This window comes from Topomyia yanbarensis, chromosome 1, assembly GCF_030247195.1.
Source record: "Topomyia yanbarensis strain Yona2022 chromosome 1, ASM3024719v1, whole genome shotgun sequence".
Taxonomy (NCBI): domain Eukaryota; kingdom Metazoa; phylum Arthropoda; class Insecta; order Diptera; family Culicidae; genus Topomyia; species Topomyia yanbarensis.
The window spans coordinates 17,749,616-17,771,220 of NC_080670.1; the positions used below are offsets into that span (position 1 = coordinate 17,749,616).

At 37.7% G+C, this 21,605-nt stretch overlaps 2 protein-coding genes across 3 annotated transcripts; one reads left to right on the top strand and one right to left on the bottom strand.

The window, feature by feature from the left end:
• Window positions 1-10,607: 10,607 nt before the first annotated feature.
• Window positions 10,608-17,924, bottom strand: LOC131677037 (pyridoxal phosphate homeostasis protein). Of its 2 annotated transcripts, none has more exons than XM_058956552.1 (6): window positions 17,851-17,924; window positions 17,680-17,795; window positions 11,600-11,812; window positions 11,391-11,544; window positions 11,088-11,329; window positions 10,608-10,912 (listed from the first exon to the last, which is right to left on the bottom strand). In XM_058956552.1, exons 2-6 carry the CDS (start codon window positions 17,770-17,772, stop codon window positions 10,838-10,840), a joined length of 777 nt encoding a protein of 258 aa, XP_058812535.1. In that variant the 5' UTR covers window positions 17,773-17,795; window positions 17,851-17,924; the 3' UTR covers window positions 10,608-10,837. The 2 variants fall into 2 exon arrangements, with proteins under 2 accessions (XP_058812535.1, XP_058812534.1); XM_058956551.1 differs by having other exon boundaries at window positions 17,880-17,903.
• A 1,430-nt stretch (window positions 17,925-19,354) lies between these two features.
• On the top strand, window positions 19,355-20,339 carry LOC131676264 (outer dense fiber protein 3). Its single transcript, XM_058955386.1, has 3 exons — window positions 19,355-19,487; window positions 19,549-19,767; window positions 19,830-20,339. Exons 1-3 carry the CDS (start codon window positions 19,466-19,468, stop codon window positions 20,279-20,281), a joined length of 693 nt encoding a protein of 230 aa, XP_058811369.1. The 5' UTR covers window positions 19,355-19,465; the 3' UTR covers window positions 20,282-20,339.
• The last annotated feature ends 1,266 nt before the right edge of the window (window positions 20,340-21,605 follow it).

Consider the following 21,605-nt stretch of genomic DNA (forward strand, 5'->3'; position numbering starts at 1 on the left):
GAATCAGACGGCGGAGACGGTGTGCAGAACGGAAGCTTGGGTGGTGCAAGTTAGCGCACATGCTCAGGTGGGTGGAAAAAACTGGGTGATGATCTGTATGTCTTGAGCTGCGCGGGATATTCTCAAAATTCGATACCTACGCACAGCGAGTTTGGCTGTGAGATACATAAATGCACAGTGAGATTATCAGTTGCTATTAAACGTTATATTTTTGGTACATATAATTGACACGTAAATTTTTCGAATGATTCACAATAACATATTAAAAAATTGAACCACGACGCAAAATAACAAAAAAAAACTAATCATAAACCGAACAATATAGCAAAGTGCAACAACGTATTGGATAGCTAGCCGAACTATGTATCGATTTCGCCATGCTCTTATCATCAATCAGAATAACTATGCTTGCGAGACATCCTTGATCAAAATTAGTTTCGAGTTTTTCTCATCAGAATTCGACACTAACTTAGTGCCAAGTATAAGCTAGCGCTTTATGGACGCTAGCTCCAAAACCGGAGACATAACTAGTGTTCCGCACGTTTGCACGTAAAGGGCTCAAAACCTATAACTGAATTAGTTATGGAGAAGCATTTCGAGCTCCTCTCATCAGAATCCGAAACTAACTTAGTGCCGGTCTCATCAGCTTCAACAAAACTTACTGTCTTGCGGGACATCACACATGGCTAGGTGTTTTCCCATCATTTTTGGAGCTAGCGGCAATCCGGCGCTAGCTTAGTCCCGGAACTGAGTAAGTGTCGGTGTCACCTTAGTTCATAATTACAAATGAAAGACACAAAAACGTGATGGTTATAGTATTCGTCAAGCAATTGCTCCGATGCAAATGGGAATATCATTACGTGCTACTGCTCGTGATTTTAGCATTCCAAGATAGACATTGAACTCCATTTTCTTCATGTTACAATTCAATAACACAAGATTCATCGATTTATCAATGAAAAACCATAAAATTTGGGTAATATCTGAACTAAATCAACCAAAAACATAGGGGGTCAGGTTTACCCCACCATTTTTAAAAACATAAAATATGAACATTTTCGTTAAAAGCTTGTATCTCAAAATATTCCCAAGGTCCGAATAAAACGCTGTATATAGAAAGTTGCCCAGGAGCCTAACCTTTAATTTGGTATATAAAACGACTTGATCTGATGTAAAATGAGCAATTTACAGCAAAACCATTTACTAGGTCGGATTTACCCCACCTTAACCTAATATTTTTATTCGGAATCATTCATTTCAGCATATTTCGATTGCAAACGGTTTCGGTTTGACTCTCTTCCACCGACATTTTGTGTATTTGATCAGATTTTTTTCACATCTACAACTCCAATAAAAAGATTTCACCAAAAGTGCTGTCTCGAAGGTAATTCTAAGTAGGCGGGGCAAGTGTGGAGTAGATCGTAACATTGACAGTGGACTACGTCTTTGTTTTAGATATGGGGGTGTAAGTGTCTCACTCAGAAATTCTTCTAAGAAGGCAGTCCAATGGTGGCATCTACAATTTTCGGTGTTGTGGCACTGAAGATATGAATAATGTATAACATAGTTGAAATGCTAAGTATTTCCTTACAGAGGGTTTCGCATCTCAAATCAGGGACGACATTTATACGCACCCAGTACGGTACGCGATTGTTTGCTGTGAGCGCTTTATGCAGGGGCTTAAAGCCTGCGTACCAGCAATGGCCGTAGAGATTGACGGGGCTGAAGTGCGAAGACCTGTTGAAGCAATGGATTGGCTACTTTAAGGACCCCTCACTTCAACATGTTAAGATATTGGACAGCAAGCAATTGCGTACCGCAAACACCGAGGGGGGAGACTATCTACTCTCTATTATGCTCGATTCGGGTGACCTTCGCCGGGTCTTCTCTTCCCAATGATATCCTCCTTGACAAAATTCGAATGTCTGTTCGCCTGTTTGTATCGCGGGTATTGAGTGTCAGCAATTGCAAACAGTTGTGTCGTACACCCATTTATTGTGGTAATAAGAAGCGGTACACTATGGAGTGGCTAGAACAAAAAGTTGGACAAAATAGGGAAACTTTTTAATCAACCCATATTTTTTAAATATTTTTTTCTACAATATTTTCTACATCATGTACCATTGAAAAAATAACTAAAATTGTTTGACCTGAATTTGTGACATAAGGTCAAACATTATTAAAAATAAACACGTTTTTTCTACTAAATCAGGCTATACGAATCAGTTTCTACTGAAATTTAACAATACAATCAATGAAGTATCATTGTACTAGGAACGCTGGAAATATCGAAATAAAAAAGTCAAACTATTCTGTTTTGAAAAATAAAGGTACTTGTTTATTTTATGATTTTTGTACTATTTCGTAATTAAAAATCAATTTAAGTCAAATTAAGATAAAAGGTTGAAAGCATACGAAAATATTGGCTATTGTCAGTCCATCGCAGGTCTGACAGCGTCCGACAGTTGGTTTGTGAGCAATTTTGGTGCTTTTTATCAAACATTATAAGCTAAGCTAGTCTTATTTAACTGGATCACCTGCTAAGATTTCTTATCAGTACCGCTTACCGTTTATAGTAATCATATATTTTTGATGACAAACCCTCACCTTCCTCCCTCCGCGCCTTTTCCAACCAGTGGCAGAACATGTAGATGAGAAACCAAGAGTCATCGAGCGAAGACTGCATATCAAGAAGACTGGCAACTCTGTCCAGAATCTGGAGACAGTAACAGCAACGCCACTTGCAGGTAAAGGTGGTACTTCCCATAGTGATGCACACACACATACACTTTTACAATAAGCTTACTACCTTCCTGCAATAGAGGCGCTGTAGCCTCTGTCGCTTCTCGTTTGTATGGGGGAAGGAAAGAGATATCAGTCTTATGGCGTTTTCACTTGAACCCGAAACTGAGTCAGGTTCTAACCCCAACCGCTGTCAGTTCATACATTTTGACAGCAGTTGGGGTTAGAAACTGACTCAGTTTCGCCCCAAGCAAAAACGACATTAATATGTAGTCTTCGCATCGAGGAATGTTAACGTTACAAACTATGCATAAGTAATACTTATTAAGTGTACAGTAACACATCCAGAAATTTTTTTTAATGCTTTTGCTCATAGTAGATAAATTGAAAGACACGCTTTTTTCTTTAATATACTATTTACCAAGTGAATGAGATTCCCCTAATAATTTTCCATCTACGTAGATACAAATATTTTCTCTGGGTAGTCATTTACATCCGCACCTCAAACTTTGAACAAAACATACATACAAAATGACGAACAACATTATTGTGACTGTAATATTGAATGCATACAAAGCAGTAGTTTCTGTAGTATTCCGTTAACCCTCCGGCAGTCGCGCGAGTGGCTCCCCGAATGAGCAGCCGCTGATGCTGGAAGAATATTTCGCTAGAGTTTCGAAGGTGTTGCGCGAGTGCCGGAGGGTTAAATATCGTCTCCTTTAAAATTATCACTTTTTACTTTGAGAAAACTAACATAACAAGTTTTGGAATGATTATCCTTGTCCCTAATACCAAGCCAAATATAATAAAATATGTTAGAAAATCGTCCTACAATTGTTGATATACCCATCAATTACAATGGTTTCATTTAGGTTAAGTTTTTGAAGAAATATTAGAAGAAAACAAATTTTACACTGTTAGGTGGATTTTTTATGAAAAATGTGCTCAACATCAATTATTTAAACTTCTCTTGAATTATAATTGCAAAATAATATTTAGAACAGCAGAAAATAATTTTGTCCAGCTTTTCGGCCTAGTTACCCTGCGGTGCGGTGCGGCAAATGCAGTGGAGAGCACAAGGAGAATTCTGGCCTCAAAGATACTTAAAAGTTATCGCGAAGGCCCTCCGTATATTCTTCAATTATACCCTGCGTACAAGCAGCGCGAGGATAAAATTAGGCGCTCCCTTTAGAAACGGACGAAGCGCTCTTCTCCAGAAATGCTAAAGAATGCTTCACCATCTGTCCTTTCCGTAAATTCCAATGATTTTTGGCTCGTGTTGAGCAAGAATCTAATCCACAAAATCTGTTGTTAACCCGGGTGGTGGGGGGTAGCCCAGGAAGAGGAGAAATGTTGCCTTCCCCAGATTACCTAGTAAGAACATCAAGGTGTCCTCCTCTTGCAGTGTGTCAACAACATCTAATAAATCCAACGGAAGTGCTGCCATAAACCCGAAGCAATTTGATCCAGAAATTGGAAATTTGAATTCTAACAACTTCCAGAGACACCAAAAACCCCAAGTGTCTCCTTTTTTCAAACAATCAGTCCAGTAATGGACTCAAGGAATTTTCTGACATCGTGGACTTACTTTTCACAGCATTCAATGTAACAGATCCTCTTTTTAGACTTCCGATAGTTTTTCCCCATAGTGAAAACATTTTTGAAGTAGCTGACTGTTAAAAAGCCCCTCCTTGCAAGGATTGGAAATATACAGGTCAGAAAACTAGTAGTTGCAGGTTCATTAGAAAAACGCTTAAAATCTTACGGACCAATCATTTGTCTTCTACTGGCAGGAGTCGAGCTTAGGCAGCATTACTAGGAATTGATCAAGTCCAACAACATGTCTCATGACAAAGGCAGAGTTGTCCCTTTTTACCGTGAGAAACGCCAATATTTTTCGATCATCTTGATGTCACCATATCGCAATCCTAAATCTACAAACTGGGATCTCTTTTTGGAAAACTTAGAGAACAAATTTTATGGATATTTTCCAACAATTAGTTGACTAGTCGACTTGGATGATGTCGTGGACTCATTCATAGTAGCATCCTACGAAGAAGCATGCCCACTTCGTACTATTAAATCGACTGGGAGAACCCCTTGCAAGGCCTGGAGAGTGGAGGGCTGAGCTTGAAAGAATGAAAAAGACTATTGGGGCTTTGGATTGATTGACACCGGTGTAGTGGAGTACACTGAAACTGGACCGTTTTTGCACTTTCTAGCAGAAGTGCAGAAAACTGGGTATGTTTCATTGACACTTCTGCTAGAAAGTGCAAAACCAGTGCAATTAACTACACCGGTGTCAATCAATCGAAGATCCCATACGAGAAGAGCTTGAAAACGGCCTCAGCGTGATGACTGCAGGCCTTACAGGTCAGCTCGTAGTTCATATAAAACATCTTAGATCTGCAAAGAGGGCTGACTGGCAGGAACAAAATCAATGCAATGATGTCTCTAGTCTGAACGAGGCTAGCAGGTTAAATAAAATACTCTCAAAATCGACAGATTTTCAGATTGACTACTTATAAACCAGAGATTTTCAAATGAACATCTTATAAACCAGAGATGGTGTTAATGTGACGAACAAAAAATGTCTCTTTGACGCATACTTTCCAGATTGTATCCATCCGGAGCTGAATGTTCACTGATCTCATTCTGATGATTCGGACTCGTGGGCGTTGTCACGCGCACTGATAACGGTATTACTGGAAATAAATGGGCTGTTGAATTGGCCAGGCCAGGTGCAGCGATTGACTTCGCTAGTCTTGAGCCCAGCCTGCCAATTTCGACAAGTTGGATAAGAGAAAAAATACATTGCTGGGCTTCGTCCGAGCACCGTAATTATTGAAGAAATCTACAATCGAATGCGTTTCTAGAACAACCATGCCGAGTGATTTCGAAAAAATCTTCAATGCACAACAGCAGTAAGAATTTTTTTTAAAGGAAGTGTAGTAATGTAGCCGTATATTTTGCCAAGCGCGGCTTTGAAATAGCATTTGAAACTAGTCGGTGATCACACCGTCGATTTCTACTTTGTAAGCGGGAATGTATACACAATAGCGATTTGTAAAATATTTGTCGTCAGTAATATCATTTGCTTGCTTCAGATAGGATTTCACAATGCTAAAATTATTTGGGCGCACTTTCGTGATATCCGTCGCGACTGAATAATTCTGTGTCAGCTCTTTTTCAGGTTAGTTCAAATGCAAATGACAAGAAGAATGTGTAAATACTTTGTACAGCAGCAGATCATAAAAGCTTCCTTTTTGACTCGCTTGTGCAAAAAGAATGCCATGACGGATTTTCTCGTTGAACTCCAACCCGCTCGGATGTGTCTGGCAGAATTCCCCCCAGACAGCAGTCTGTAACTTAAGGTTTACCCGACAAGCTGCAGCAGCACGTGACTCGGACTTAGTCGCAGGGTCGGCACGCTACCGGGCAAACTGGAGGGATTTCGCGGATCTTTTGCTATGGCAACACTCAACTTCCTTAACGTCTGTCTTTTATTGTGTGATGTTCGTGTAGTGTTTCGCGTATCACTGGTAGGTTCACTAGTCACTGGCGGTTCTTGCCTAGTTCCCGAGAATTCGACCTGGGTATGGCCACTGATGATCCCATTTCCAACCGGGCCCTTTTAACAGGTACTCCATACACTAGTCCACCGGTGTTGTTATGTGTATTTGAGCTGTACTTTCAATTTGTTTTGTGTACGTTTTGAGTATATCTTAAGCAACTTGAATGTTTTTATTGAATGCAAATCACGACAAAAATATAGTTTGATTCCTGTAACGTTCGGTTACAAGTCAGCGAAATAAAAATTCTGGCAGAATTTCCGGGGATCAGGCTGGCAGGACTCTGGCAGCCTGCCGGTCCAAATGCAACAACCGTTTCTGACAGAATTTTTCGCCTTACGGTTGTTAACGGTTTTTCCTGCCGGAATTCTGCCAGACACGCACCGGCAGGACCTGTTTGTTTTGTGTTATGCTTGGATTCTTCACTTTTTTTTATTTTATAAATATTTATAACAAAAACATGTCTTTGGTAATTGAAGACATGATACCCATATTACTTACCGTGTTTAAAATAAAATCTCTGTTTCTCCTTTTAATTTTCATCTATTCTTCTTGGAGACATGAAATCAAAAATGTAAATATGGCAAAAATAAACAAAGATAAAGAAAAGAGAACCAGTGAGGCAATTCTGCCTGCCATAACTGACAGAAGTATAACTGAATTCTGGCCGCGCCATTTTGATAATTAATTGATTCGAGCCAAAAACACCCAGCCTCCAGTTTGTGCCCGGTCAGCGTGGCAAGCAGAAAGTTAGCAAAAGTTGAGCAAAGCGAAATTGATGCTGGCAGAGTTTCTGCGAGCATTTTGCGCGATTTGTACGAGAATTCTGGCAACGAATTCGCTCAAATGCAACAACCGTTTCTGACAAAAGCGGTTAAACCAACCGATGCTGCTCACTTTTATCCAGAATTCAGTCAGAAATGTATGGCCAAGATCTCTGCACGCTTCCTGCCACATCTTTGTCAGATATTTTGCTGGATTCGGGCTAAATTCTACCAGGTAGGAATCTTTGTACAGTTTATGTCCGAGTTATGCCAGGGTTTTGCTCGGTTCCTGTCAAAATTTGCCAGAAAACGCGAGCGAAACCGAGTTTGCCCTAGCTCAACTAACCCGACAGGATACGCGCAGAAATCTGACAGGGCTGCCAAACCAAGATTTACAGAAATCTAGCAGAGTAGTCTCTGCCAGAAAATTTGCTCACTGGGTACTGTTGAATTAGTCAGGATAATTTTGCCGTTTCCAAGTATATACTTAATTATTTTTAGGAAGTCGATTTGAAAACAAATGCTATGTAAACACCAAAGGATCGCAAAACTAGGACCTTGCCAAGGGTGCCAGCAGACCCTACTACGTCCCAAGGTAAACCATCAAGGATTCACTGATCGGAATATCGCCATAGTACCCTCCGGAAGATCCAGGTTCATTTCGTTTCTCTGAGCAAATGATCAGGTTCATTTCGTTTCTCTGAACAAATGAACAGGAAGGTGAGACAGAATTTAGTCACACACCTGGAAGTTTTGTGACCGGGTTCTGACGAAATACATAGGGCACTTCTCATGGCGAAACCTGTGTCCAAATGGATTTCTGTTTTTGCTCATAAATTCACCTAGACACAGATGATCTGGCAAGAAAGTTGAGTTGCTGTCTTAAAATCAATTTTTTTCATCTCAAACAGGTCAGGAGCCTGCTTCCGTGAAAGTGCCTAGAGAAATGTATACTATCTTGCATCAAGGCTCCCAAAGGTCTGGTGCAGTATTGGCTAGATTTGACAAGCTGCCACTACAACCTTGGGGTACTAATTTGTCGGCAAGGATATCAATTCGCCCAACTGCCCCCAATTCCATCAATTTGAAAGGTATAGGGGCAATTATCAAGCGGATGTTAAAGACCGCTGCACAGCCGCCTAGATGTTGAAAACAAAAATGGCCGATAAGGTTCACCGGTGCAGTGTGCGGTAGATGATGGAGAGAATTCGGAGGAAAGCGAAGTGATTCGAACACCCTCGAAGTAATTTGGCAATTTTCCAGGCCTCCTTTTTGATAAATGACCATGGCATTATCAGAGAATGTACATATCTCCCTGATGTACATTGAAGTGTACAGCCATAATTAAACCAAAATAAACAACAACTATCCCACTGTTCGAAATGAAATTTTTGCGTCTAATGGTGGTATTGGTGGAATGTTCCACTGTGTACTAGTGAAATCGGTGTGCATTCCCATTTAACCGTATCTAAAGCAGGTTTCGTCACTCGCCAGCTCCCGCAATTAAAGTCATTGAATGATATTGAAATGGCACTTTAAAATATGAAATGCGAAATTATTGGATGGTATTATCTCAAACTATTCCAAAAATTGCTAATATCTAATTTCAACTTATATAAAATCGTAAGGGAGCAAGGTAGAGAACTGGAACTATGGAATCATTCAATATGTGTTAAACCGATTGAACCTCCATCAAATGGACCGATAATTGGAAACACTTTTGTCTTCTTCAGCAGCTAGTGCTCTACAAAATTACTAATGTATGCGTAGAGAAAAGCTGAGTAGATCGATTTTGAAGTCCGTACTTAGAATGAAAGTTTCGGCTGACAGTTTTTAAAAACAAGTTTGATAGTTCACCTTGACCTCAAACCTTACAGCAACTAGACATCGTGCACATCTCTCTCATCGATCACCTAGTAAAACAAGAAATATTAGAGTATTTGAATTTTTTATTAAAAAAGTGACTCGAAAACGTAGAAATTATGCACAATTACAACAACTGAGCCATTCAAGATTAATGATTGAGAATTCTTGAACTTCTATCAAGTAATTCTACTTCGACGACCTTTAAAAGCTATTTCCAAACTGTTTGGAAATGGGTAGACCTGAACATTCCAATGCTACTACAATGACTCATGGCAGCAGCGGTGTGTCAGCGATGGCCACTGAAGCAAACATGATTGAATGAGATTTACGTACGAAAATAACATTTCTATAACGTCCGGCCAAGCACTCAGGATTCGACAACAAACGATTTACACACGCTAGGCAGTACCGAAGAAAATACAGATGCAAACTCGCCGACATCGGTTAAGGATTCGGAAAATTCACCTCATTTGCCCCGAAAACCAGGTCTATTCGTAGCAATGCGAAGTTCGTCTGCTGTCTTCTCGCTCGTTAATTTAGCTTGCAATGGAATTTTCGAAAATTTCCACCAGTTAGCAGTGAACTGGAAATAAACACAGCTGCACCCACCATCGCATCGCTGCTCATTGCCAGCAAAGCTGACGTCACTCGCCACCTCCGCTAGCGAAATGTTCAGCTTGGCAGGGATTGTCTATTCGTTTTCGTTACTCCTATCTAGCTGATTCCTGCAGGTTCCGAGAGTAACCTGATGACAATGAATGTGAACAGCCTAGAACCTATTTTTATTTTCGGTGATAACTTTTTCACAATCCGCCTCTAAGTAGGAGAAAATTGACTATCTCTAATTTTATCCCACTCGTTCGCAGTACGATATCGTACAGTACCCTCCGTCTTGACGTATTTTTTTGCCAAGGAGCCGACCTCGAATCTGCACACCAGGCAGGAATTTGTTTACTTTTCCGAATGAATGGTGGGTACATAATAAATTGCTATACGGCCGATTCAGCTGCCAACGGTTGGCTATTGTCAGCATTTCCTATATTAGATCCGCTTGAAAAGGAGTAAAAATAAAATAGGTGAATAATTGAACTTCTTCTGGAAGCAACGTTCCAAATATTGATCGACTATCGAAGTTGTTTTAAATTAGAAAGCTGGCGAGTTTAGACGGATATATTTAGCATCAGCTCGTACATCTGAAGGGACCATTAAGTTTTTGAATAAAAATGTATGCAATTCATGTACCATAATATAAATTAGGTTTTCGGGCGGAGTCGAAGGGTATTTTGTAAAAATATTGTATGATAAAGAGAACTGGGATGAATTACTTTGAATTTCTTAATAAAAAACCCGATCAGATCAAAATAAAAAAATATCAAGACTATATCTCACGTTGGTACTTTTTGTATTTTTTTTGTTATTTTAACTAATTTATAACAAAATTTCTTTCGAAAATTGCATTCTATTAAAATCTTGTTATTTCTTTCTGATCAGGAAACCGTTTTGTAGTAGTAAATGAAGTTGGTGAATTAAATAGTCTTTTGTGCAATGACATGTTGATGGCAACGAAATTCCCCTACCACACTTGACTACGATATCTAGTTAATGTTTTGAACATTTCTGAGTCCAACTGGATTAGTACACAAGCAAAGCAAAAAGAATAATATCAATGGCAAACCGATCACTTTTATTACAATATTTGATATAATTTAAACAAAACAGTGGAACTATGACAATCGACGTTGACTGTGCTTTCGATGTATGCAATAAGAATCAGATTCAAATATCGAAAATAACCGGCAAGATTCAATCCCATATGACGAATCGGTGAAACGGCTCAACAATCGCAATCCGGCTAGACCTGCGCCAGTGTGTGCTAGTGTGGCGAAAAAATTCCTATGCTTCGTGTTTCTTTGCTCTGGCTCCAAAAATAGAACTGCCTACGCGTACGATTGTGCTACCCATCTCGATCTGTGAAAAGCAGAGAATGCAAACAGAGTTTTCATCTGAACCATCACTATATGACAGGGAAAACCACTAAGAAGATTCATTGTACTGAATAGTGTGCGCAGGTTTTACACCGCGCCTGTTAAGATTGAATGATCAGGGTTTACAATGTCGTCAGCAAACAGCAGAGTTATCTTACCGCTTGGACAAAGTCATCCGACATTCCCATCGACACCTGCAATTCGGCGGGATCCTTCCCAAAAGTGCTGCAGATATCCTGGTGGCACTTCATCAGTTCGATAAAGTCCGGATTGGGACCGGTGGAATAATCGTGCCCGAAGCGCCCGATTGTCATAATTCCGTGACAGTTTAGGTTGGGACACTTTTCTGTTACGAAACGGTATAAGTTAGTCGCCTCCGCCGGTTCGGTACCGTTTTTCTCTGGAAAGGAAAAGAAAAATAAAAGTTGAATCATTTCGACTGGATGAAAGGTTTATCTTACCATCTTCTCCGCTGGTGTTGATCTGAATCAACACGTTGAGTTTCTGTTTGTTCGGGTTATCGGTTTTCACTTTCTCCCACGCTTTATTTAGATTTTCGGCCAATTTAGCATTGTGTACGGTTTCGATCATGTACAAATTTGGAAGGTTTACAATCTGTAAAAAAATCTGTTTGTTGAAACTTGAACTACATCAATCGGCACAGATATACCTTATTAATTTTGTTGGTTTGCAAATGGCCAATAAAGTGCCACCGGATGTCTTGGCATTGTTCGAGAATTTTCGCACTGTTCGCCTTTTCGATCAGTTCCTGGACATAGTTTTCGCCGAAATCGCGCTGTCCCACGGAGTAGCCATCCAGTATCAGCTCAACGGGTTTAGTTTTGCTTACTGCAACCAGTAGGGGTTTCGGAGCTTTGATGGTCTGGGGATTAATAATAAGTATTATTTGGGATTAACAACAAAATCAAAATTGTAGAACTTTTGCCGTCTTTCTATAGTCTGGAAATAGATCAGCGTCACGAGATTTTAAAATATAATTTATAACGATTTGATTAGTTGATAGATTTTTATTAATGAACCATCAATCCTTAAGGGGTTACATACATTTTTGTGCGAAAAATATGAAGAAAGTTTGAATTTACGTAAAGGCATAAATCAATGATTTCATTACATCAAACTTATAGTATTTTGGTAGTACATTATTCAGTGCAATACCCAGACATAAGTTTATAAAAATATAATAATAATTGGCGGACTTATGGCTTTTTACCTTTTTCATTTAAGAGGTTTGCGGTGATTACTATTAAAGGCCAATAGATCATCTAAAATTCCAAAACTCATAAAATCTCGACGTTTCATGCATTTTAAAGTCATTTGGCAACAAAAATGCAAATTCGATTTCGAAATTTTCCTTTACTCCCCTCTTGAACATAAATCGTAAAAAAAGTCAATTTTCGTTAAAAAAATTTTTTTCGAGATTACATCAAATTTTGACGCCTTATGCATTTTGAAGTCATTTGGCATCAAAAATACCAGCTCGATTTTGAAATTTTCCCCCTTTGAACGAAAAAAGTCCAAAAATGTTAACTCTCGTTAAAAAAAAATTTCCGAGATTGCATCAAATCTCGACGTTTCATGCATTTTAAAGTCATTTGGCATCAAAAATGCAAATTCGATTTTTAAATTTTCCTTTACTCCCCTCTTTGAACATAAATCGTCAAAAAAGTCAATTTTCGTTAAATTTTTTTTTCGAGATTACATCAAATTTTGACGCTTTATGCATTTTGAAGTCATTTGGTATCAAAAATACCAGCTCAATTTTGAAATTTCACTCCCTTTGAACGAAAAAAGCCCAAAAAAGTTAACTCTCGTTAAAAAAAAAATTCCGAGTTTGCATCAAATCTCGACGTTTCATGCATTTTAAAGTGATTTGGCATCAAAAATGCAAATTGCCAATGATTTTGAAATTCCCCCCCCCCCCTTTGAACAAAAAAGTCCAAAAAAGTTACCTTTCGTTAAATGTTTTTTCCGAGATTGCATCAAATCTCGACGTTTCATGCATTTTAAAGTCATTTGGCATCAAAAATGTAAATTCGATTTTGAAATTTTCCTTTACTCCCCCCTTTGAACATAAATCGTCAAAAAGTCAATTTTCGTTAAAAATTTTTTTCGATATTACATTAAATTTTGACGCTTTATGCATTTTGTCATTTGGCATCAAAAATACCAGCTCGATTTTGAAATTTTCCTCCCTTTGAACGAAAAAAATCCAAAAATGTTAAGTTTCGTTAAAAATTATTTTTTCGAGATTGCATAAAATCTCGACGTTTCATGCATTTTAAAGTCATTTGGCAACAAAAGTGCAAATTCGATTTTGAAATTTTCCTTTACTCCCCCCTTTGAACATAAATCGTCAAAAAAGTCAATTTTCGTTAAATTTTTTTTTCGTGATTGCATCAAATTTTGACGCGTTATGCATTTTGAAATCATTTGGCATCAAAAATACCAGCTCGATTTTAAAATTTCCCTCCCTTTGAACGAAAAAAGTCCAAAAAAGTTAACTCTCGTTAAATTTTTTTTTTCCGAGATTGCATCAAATCTCGACGTTTAATGAATTTTAATCAAATTTTGACGCTTTATGCATTTTAAAGTCATTTGGCAACAAAAATGCAAATTCGATTTTATCATCAAATTTTGACGCTTTATGCATTTTGAAGTCATTTGGCATCAAAAATACCAGCTCGATTTTGAAATTTTCCTCCCTTTGAACGAAAAAAATCAAGTTTCGTTAAAAAAGTTTCGTTAATTTTTTTTTCGAGATTGCATAAAATCTTGACGTTTCATGCATTTTAAAGTCATTTGGCAACAAAAATGCAAATTCGATTTCGAAATTTTCCTTTACTCCCCTCTTGAACATAAATCGTAAAAAAAGTCAATTTTCGTTAAAAAATTTTTTTTCGAGATTACATCAAATTTTGACGCCTTATGCATTTTGAAGTCATTTGGTATCAAAAATACCAGCTCGATTTTGAAATTTTCCCCCCTTTGAACGAAAAAATCAAAAAAGTTAAGTTTCGTTAAAAAAAATTTCCGAGATTGCATCAAATCTCGACGTTTTATGCATTTTAAAGTGATTTGGCATCAATGGTACTAATTAGATTTTGAGATTTCCCTTTTGAGCATAAATCGTCAAAGAAGTCAATTTTCGTTGAAAAGAAAAATTCGAGTTTGCATCAAATGTTGACGCTTTATGCATTTTGAAATCATTTGGCATCAAAAATACCAGCTCGATTTTAAAATTTCCCTCCCTTTGAACGAAAAAAGTCCAAAAAAGTTAACTCTCGTTAAATTTTTTTTTTTCCGAGATTGCATCAAATCTCGACGTTTAATGAATTTTAATCAAATTTTGACGCTTTATGCATTTTGAAGTCATTTGGCATCAAAAATACCAGCTCGATTTTGAAATTTTCCCCCCTTTGAACGAAAAAAAAATCCAAAAAAGTTAACTCTCGTTAATTTTTTTTCGATATTGCATAAAATCTCGACGTTTCATGCATTTTAAAGTCATTTGGCATCAAAAATGCAAATTCGATTTTGAAATTTTCCCCCCTTTGAACATAAATCGTCAAAAAAGTCAATTTTCGCAAATTTTTTTTTTTTTGAGATTACATCAACTTTTGACGCTTTATGCATAACCAAAATTTATACATAAAAAAGGAATCGTTAAGGTACGTGAAAAAATCATTAAGATCTATTGAAAAAAAAAATGGAAGAAAATCGGTTCAGTGGTTTTTCGGCAATCGTGATCATCGTTTTTGGAAAAACGATATTTCGAGATAATCGAGTCTAAAATTTCGCACTGCTCTTGATAGAAGAAACGCGCTTGGAAGCACTGTAACTTTCGATCTCTATTAAAATTTAGTAAAATATTCTAAAGAGGTTTTATTTTCAAATAAAGTAATAATTTTTTTCTCGACATTTTGAAAAATAAATGCTTCTCATTGTCTTCTGATAGTAAACCGGATCAACAACGAAAATTAGTTATTGGAGAGGCGTTTCGAATTCCTCTCATCCTCTTATACAAATGGCTGTGTTCAACTACGTTTGTAATAATACTGTCTTACTTAATGCAGTCATCATCACTAAAAAAACGATATTGCTGGATATATAATTAAAATGATTAAAAACCCCTTAAAATATCACAATTTTACATCCATGCAAAAAATCTTTAACAATTTTTGGCATACTTCTAATTTTGCCATGTTATTCAGCAGGCCTTTAGGTATGTAAAAAAATTATAACGAAAAAAAAAAATCGAAAAAAAAAATATTTTGGTTTTTGGCCAAGCATTTATTCTTGTTACTCGTCTGTGCAGCGGTGCAGATAATCCATCGTCGTTGACTGTTTGCGCTTCCTTGTTTCGTTCTTCGGATACCATCGTGTCTACGACGAATTGATGTGCCCCTTGGAACAAAAATAAGCCAGATGTCTCAAAAATTTTAATAAAAATATTTTATAATGATTTGTGTCAGTAGACTACATCAGACTAGTCTATATGTATCAAGAAAGGGCCCTGTACGAAAACTAAAGAGATAGATCGTACCACAGTACCACTAGCGCCCATCATAATCTTGTGTTATGTATCTACCTTCGCGTGGCAGTTTTCATCGATAATACAACAGTATGCAAGCTTTTACTTTTGTCCTAAAAGAAAACAATAGATTAACCAATTTACGTATAATAACGCACGACCTAACGTCGAAAAGTTGTATTTTAATGTTTCATGTTCCACTCGTCAGTAAATGACACCAACTTAGTGCCAGTTAGACGATATATCCATTCTAACACCAAATTGGCGCCGGTTAGATACTAAATCCGAACACGAAGAACTATCCATGTTTGAAAGAGAGAATCAAACCCTAAGTTTGAGTAAACCGGGCAAACGGGTGTATTATCAGTTTACTAGTGAGGGCTCTTTGATATGCAAATTCAAAGAACTGCTCATGTTTGAAAGAAGGAACCAATCCTTGTGTTTCTGGCAAATTACTGTTGATGTCGATGCCGCGAACGAATGTTGTTCTAAAGACGGTGGAGCCAGTGGTGTGATGGAATTGACAGGTATTTAGTGTATCATCAAATTTTAATTCATGGCTTTCAGGACTTACCTTGTCACCTTGTACATACCGTCATTTACTTTTGAGTGGATTATATACAAGTGCGACAGCATACAAGTTGATTTATTGAGAGAAATTCAGCAACAATTTAAGCAAACCATGGTGCGTGAATTTCTGCAGTGATCATGTTTCAAATCGGAAAATGTTTCATCTGCCCGGGACAATGCACCATTGCGAAAGTGTGAAAATCGATGAAACCGCAGAATTAAGCAATCTACAAGTTTCTTAAATACGATGGCGTTGATGTTGGATGGATTCGCTCCAACGTTGTGCCGATAAACGCGGAGTTTCCTGCTTCCACTTAAGGCCTATCGTTTTAGACGAAGAGCTATATCCGAAGTAGCGACACTTTAACTGCTGTTGCCGCTATATTTGACACCACCTAAACATTATTCACCAATTCAAACTCTATTAATATATGGAAAATGCTCAGGTACAAAAATCTTAAAACCGAAAATAGCGTCCGTTCGCACATACCGCTTACTTCGATCTCTAATGTACCTTTTATGAGCACAAATTCAAATTGAAAATGTTGCACTCTAATGCATCGTTTCAATCTATTCAAACAATCCCTTGTATGAAATGAAATCAATCAACAAACTAAAATGATACCTTTTTAAGAAACCGTAAATATTTTTGTCCAATATCTCATTTTAAAAATCCGAGATTTTTGTTGTTAACTATTTAATTAAGACTATTTTTCTGAAAACGTTCGATTAAAGTCAGCTGTATCTATGCAATTTACACAAAATTTCGAGCGTTATCTCTTATTTCGATACACATGTTTTGCTGATCATAGTAACCCCGAAAACAACGAATAAAAATTTACGACAGAATAATTTTATTTTTATAGTAAAATGAAATAGAATACGCAACAGTTTGAACATTTTCAATCTCTTCAGTACTTGTTTAAAAAATGCAAACAGTAACATCAACGTAACATCTACTCGAATTGAAGATAGTTACTTGGAAAACTTTTAAAAAAATGATCAATGTTCTCCCATTTTACGGTACTTACAAAAATAATCGAGTTCTTTTGGTAAATTCGCTCTCTGTGCGAATCAAATCAAATAAGCTGACCCAACATGATTTGATATTAACTGTTGAATCCATACTTTTTCCCTGATCACGACTTAAATAATTAGGTATCCAGATGGGCCCGTCAGTAGTGTAATGGGGCCCCATGGAGCTCTCTTCGACCCTGCTTCTAATGATGCTGTTGTGACTGGTGATGGAGTTCCATTACAACTTAACTAGTATAATTATTTTGTTAATCACATTATCAATATATTTTGTTAATCACACTATCATCACTAAGGGCCCCTAACCGCTCGATCTCGAAATCACCTGATTTCGTCGATCAACTGTACAATCCCACAACAGTCTAGTTGTCTGATATATTAGGTTTGTTCTAGTACCAGGAGAAACTAGAAGTACTCCAGAGCAAACGGGGTGAAACTCGTTCCTGTATTCTCTTCACCTTTTTCTGGTAGTAAATCGGTTTTGTTTACTCCGTCGCAAGAAGCCCGTACTGAAACAAATCTATCATTTTTCTGTTTTGGTTCCTAAAATATCGAAAGATCGCACTGAAACACCCTGTAAATTAAACACTAACCTGAACTCGTTTTGCGTGAGCTTCTTCGATTCTGGCCAGCGTTGTCCGAATACCCAGTTTGACGTCCACCTCGGCCATTATGCGACTAAACATTAAACGGATATCACAAGCCCAAACTGAAATAGAGATAGGTTGTCAAGTGCTTTTACTTAACATCTTACAATGATTGACTTTAGGGCAGATAACTCTTGCTTTCCTATCTTATCAGTAAACGTTCACTACAGCTGTAAAATAAAAAAAAGAGGTAAACAACGATAGCAGCTGTTTGTCTTTCCACCTCGAAATGAAACAGTGTTTGCTCAGTGAAGATCAAAATCCAAAGTTCAGGGTCATGTTTGAATTATACTGTGGAGCAAAAACAATACAGTCGTAATTCGCTGGTTGGGCCCAACCTTTGTCTAACCAATCAATTTGATTCGCTGGTTGGAATGACTCACAGCTCTGTCAAAAACTGGTAAATGGGGTTCTTAGTAGTTTAAAAGCCGATTTCTTCACTCTCGCTTAGCGGTTAAGCCAGGTTTGAGCGTACTGGTGAACCTTGCTTAAAAGTTAGGCGAGGGTGATGAAATCGGCCCTAAAAGCATCTAGCTACATCTCAAACTATTGTCAATTTGATTGTCAAAGTGAATTTGACATGAGGTTTTGATATTCTGATGCTTTTTAGTTGGGCAATGGTCCAACTAGCCGAGGTTCAATTAAAAAGTGGTCTAGTTAAATTTCCATCCAGCGAATCACAACTGTTGTAGCCGTATATCACTTTTTTGATAGCAGCGATGTAGTCCAATTAGATTTTTTTTTTATTATTTTGGTTGTAGAGGCTTTAACCTGAGGGTCATTCGTCTCTTTTTCAGGCTGGACAAATTTCAAACTTTGCGAACTGCATACAAGGCAGTCGATTTTCAAACTGCGCTATGCCTGCCCCAGTTTTCTTCTATAGTGTAGCAAATTAATTTAGCAGTTATTTGACACAGATTTTCTTTCACATCAAATATATTTTCGGTTATTTTTTGAAAGTATCCCAGAGATCTCCATATTTTTGTAAATCAGTTCATATTTCGATAAATGGGATAAATCATTCAGAATTTCGGTCGGTTTGACCGGGGTACACAACAAAAGAAAATGCAAAACCAAAGGTAATCGAACCTTGCACTAGTCACAATTATTGTAATCACTCTCTATCCTCTATACCACGAAACCATTCGGCAATTTGTAAACATCGGCTTCCAGAGAAGAGAAAATAATTTTTGACATTTATCGGTGTAATCTCTTGTTCGTCAAGTTGCATTAAAACTTGTACCCAATCATTCGTGCAGATACTGCATGAAAGAATGGACACCGGCATTTATTGTATGCAACATTTTGATTCTGAACTGAGCAAGTGAGCACATTCAAGCTAATTTAACACCACGCCGCGACAGATTTATCATAAAAGAGATCAAAACTAGTGCGCGCTGACTCAATAATCGAGCCTTCGGTCACGCTCCAGAGCATCATGTCAAACTAATGAACCTAACAAATGCAAAACAATAATTTTTTTGAAAATGTAGAAATGATTGTGTTTTATATTATTTTATTTATAAGATAAACCTGCAACTTTTTTCCATGTTCTGCAAATCGCATCATATCCTTGAAATCCTCATCATCCGAGTTTTCAACACAAATACAGTAGGCTTTGGAACGAAGGCATCCAAGATGACATTCTTTTTTGGACTCGAAGAAGGTGGAAGCAAAATTTTTAGTTCGTAGTCACTGAAACCCATAGGAAAATATAAAAAAAAACTTTAAAATGTATCAAATGTCTAGACTCGGTAAGGTATCAGTTATGATTAGATTCCCTCAAATCAAAACAATTGTCCCCATTTATGGTAGGACCCGGTCCAGCGGGATATGAACTTCCACCGATGATTGGTTTCGACAAACATGATACACGCCGGGAACGGAAACCTATGTATTCGATGCGAAAAAGGCCCTCCACGCGGTTCGATACCATTGGCCCTGGTCCGGCAAAGTACGTCCTCGACAAGATAACTAAAGATGGTCTCCCAAATGTACCAAAATATTCATTGGCAATGAGGTTAAATCCGCTCTGTAAGTTTGCGTTTAGATTGCTGCCAAAGTGGTGAATTTAATCATATTTTGTTTTCACGCAGCTAAAGATGTTACACCCGGTCCGGGTGCACACAACAACGACAAAGCGCCAAGAATGAACGAAAATCGCCCCCCTGTTTACTCCTTTGGAATACGGTTGTTGCCCCAGGCTCTCGATCAAGTACCCGGACCAAAGTATGCGTATGATTTGAACAACTACAAGACGCGCAATCCTGCGTACACCATGAGATATAAAACCGCCGTACCATATGCCTTGGAAGGACCCGGACCAGCTAAATACGGCGATTTAAATCGGAACCTAACCCACAAGCGCAGCGCTAACTACACTATGCGTCAAAAATTTCCAATTACAGGAGACAGAGGACCTTCGCCAGGCCCTAATCAATACGCGCTAATGAACATGAAACCGGGAGCATCTGCCCCACAGTATTCCTTCGGGGTTAGGCACTCGATGTGGCGACCCCCTATGATAATTCCAGGTGATAATTGCTGATAGCGGCAGTCGTTGATCCCGTGCGATAGTATCGATTGAATAAAAGTTTTGCACCGAGTATATTATAACCACTTATTTTACCACTCAACATCCTTTATCGTCGAAACGTATGTTTGGCATTCGATTACTCTCGCACCATAAGTTAATTGGTCATTAAACGAGCCGATTCCGCTATCCCATTTCGGCTTGAGCCTAAATCTGAAGCTTTTTCGTATCGTAAAAGCATAAAAATAGCAAATTAATTGTCTAAATCATTGGAAATCAAATGGATCTTCAACGGCGCGAATGTTGCCGAATGAAACTAATCGCAGCTATTTCTTCCTTTTACTTTTTTACAGTCATCGGTATAAGGTGGAGCGACAAATGGCTTGATTTGGGTGTTAAATTACCACAATATTAAGACATATTTTCCGTGGGCCGTGAAGTCAAAGCATCATTCCGTTTTAACCGACGGGAGTCACTCAATCAAGCGCCCCGGCAGAACCGCATTTGTCTCATCGTTAAGCGCACAGATTAGGCACAGCAGATAACAAATTGGGTTCCAATCAATTTCGAAATTAATTTTGATTGTGTCGATTTGTTTCACTGATTTGTTGCTGTCGTTGGACGTTTGTTAGCTATTCGTTCAGTTCAGGATGTGGTGTGCATGTGGATGTGGTCGAGTTTTAGATAAACTCGTGCTCCTCACTTTATCGTTTAGAAAAGTGAAACACATCTGGTGCTTTAAATTGCTTTATCATCATCTTGCTAGTTTGTTAATTTGATTTTTTTAGTTCAATTTTGTGTATTCAGCCATTAGTAAAAAATATGGCAGTGGAAATATAATAAAGATAAAAAATGAAAGATGAAAGACGAAAGACGAAAGATGAAAGATGAAAGATGAAAGATGAAAGATGAAAGATGAAAGATGAAAGATGAAAGATGAAAGATGAAAGATGAAAGATGAAAGATGAAAGATGAAAGATGAAAGATGAAAGATGAAAGATGAAAGATGAAAGATGAAAGATGAAAGATGAAAGATGAAAGATGAAAGATGAAAGATGAAAGATGAAAGATGAAAGATGAAAGATGAAAGATGAAAGATGAAAGATGAAAGATGAAAGATGAAAGATGAAAGATGAAAGATGAAAGATGAAAGATGAAAGATGAAAGATGAAAGATGAAAGATGAAAGATGAAAGATGAAAGATGAAAGATGAAAGATGAAAGATGAAAGATGAAAGATGAAAGATGAAAGATGAAAGATGAAAGATGAAAGATGAAAGATGAAAGATGAAAGATGAAAGATGAAAGATGAAAGATGAAAGATGAAAGATGAAAGATGA

Excerpts from the sequence above, each read along its gene's own strand:
- LOC131677037 (XM_058956552.1), bottom strand. The coding sequence starts at position 17,772 with ATGTTTAGTCGCATAATGGCCGAGGTGGACGTCAAACTGGGTATTCGG. Across the intron at positions 11,813-17,679 it reads CTCACGCAAAACGAGTTCAG|ACCATCAAAGCTCCGAAACC; the intron begins GTTAGTGTTTAA and ends ATTAATCCCCAG. Across the intron at positions 10,913-11,087 it reads CGGATGACTTTGTCCAAGCG|ATCGAGATGGGTAGCACAAT; the intron begins GTAAGATAACTC and ends TGCTTTTCACAG.
- LOC131676264 (XM_058955386.1), top strand. The coding sequence starts at position 19,466 with ATGTATCAAATGTCTAGACTCG. Across the intron at positions 19,488-19,548 it reads GTATCAAATGTCTAGACTCG|GACCCGGTCCAGCGGGATAT; the intron begins GTAAGGTATCAG and ends CATTTATGGTAG. Across the intron at positions 19,768-19,829 it reads AATGAGGTTAAATCCGCTCT|CTAAAGATGTTACACCCGGT; the intron begins GTAAGTTTGCGT and ends GTTTTCACGCAG.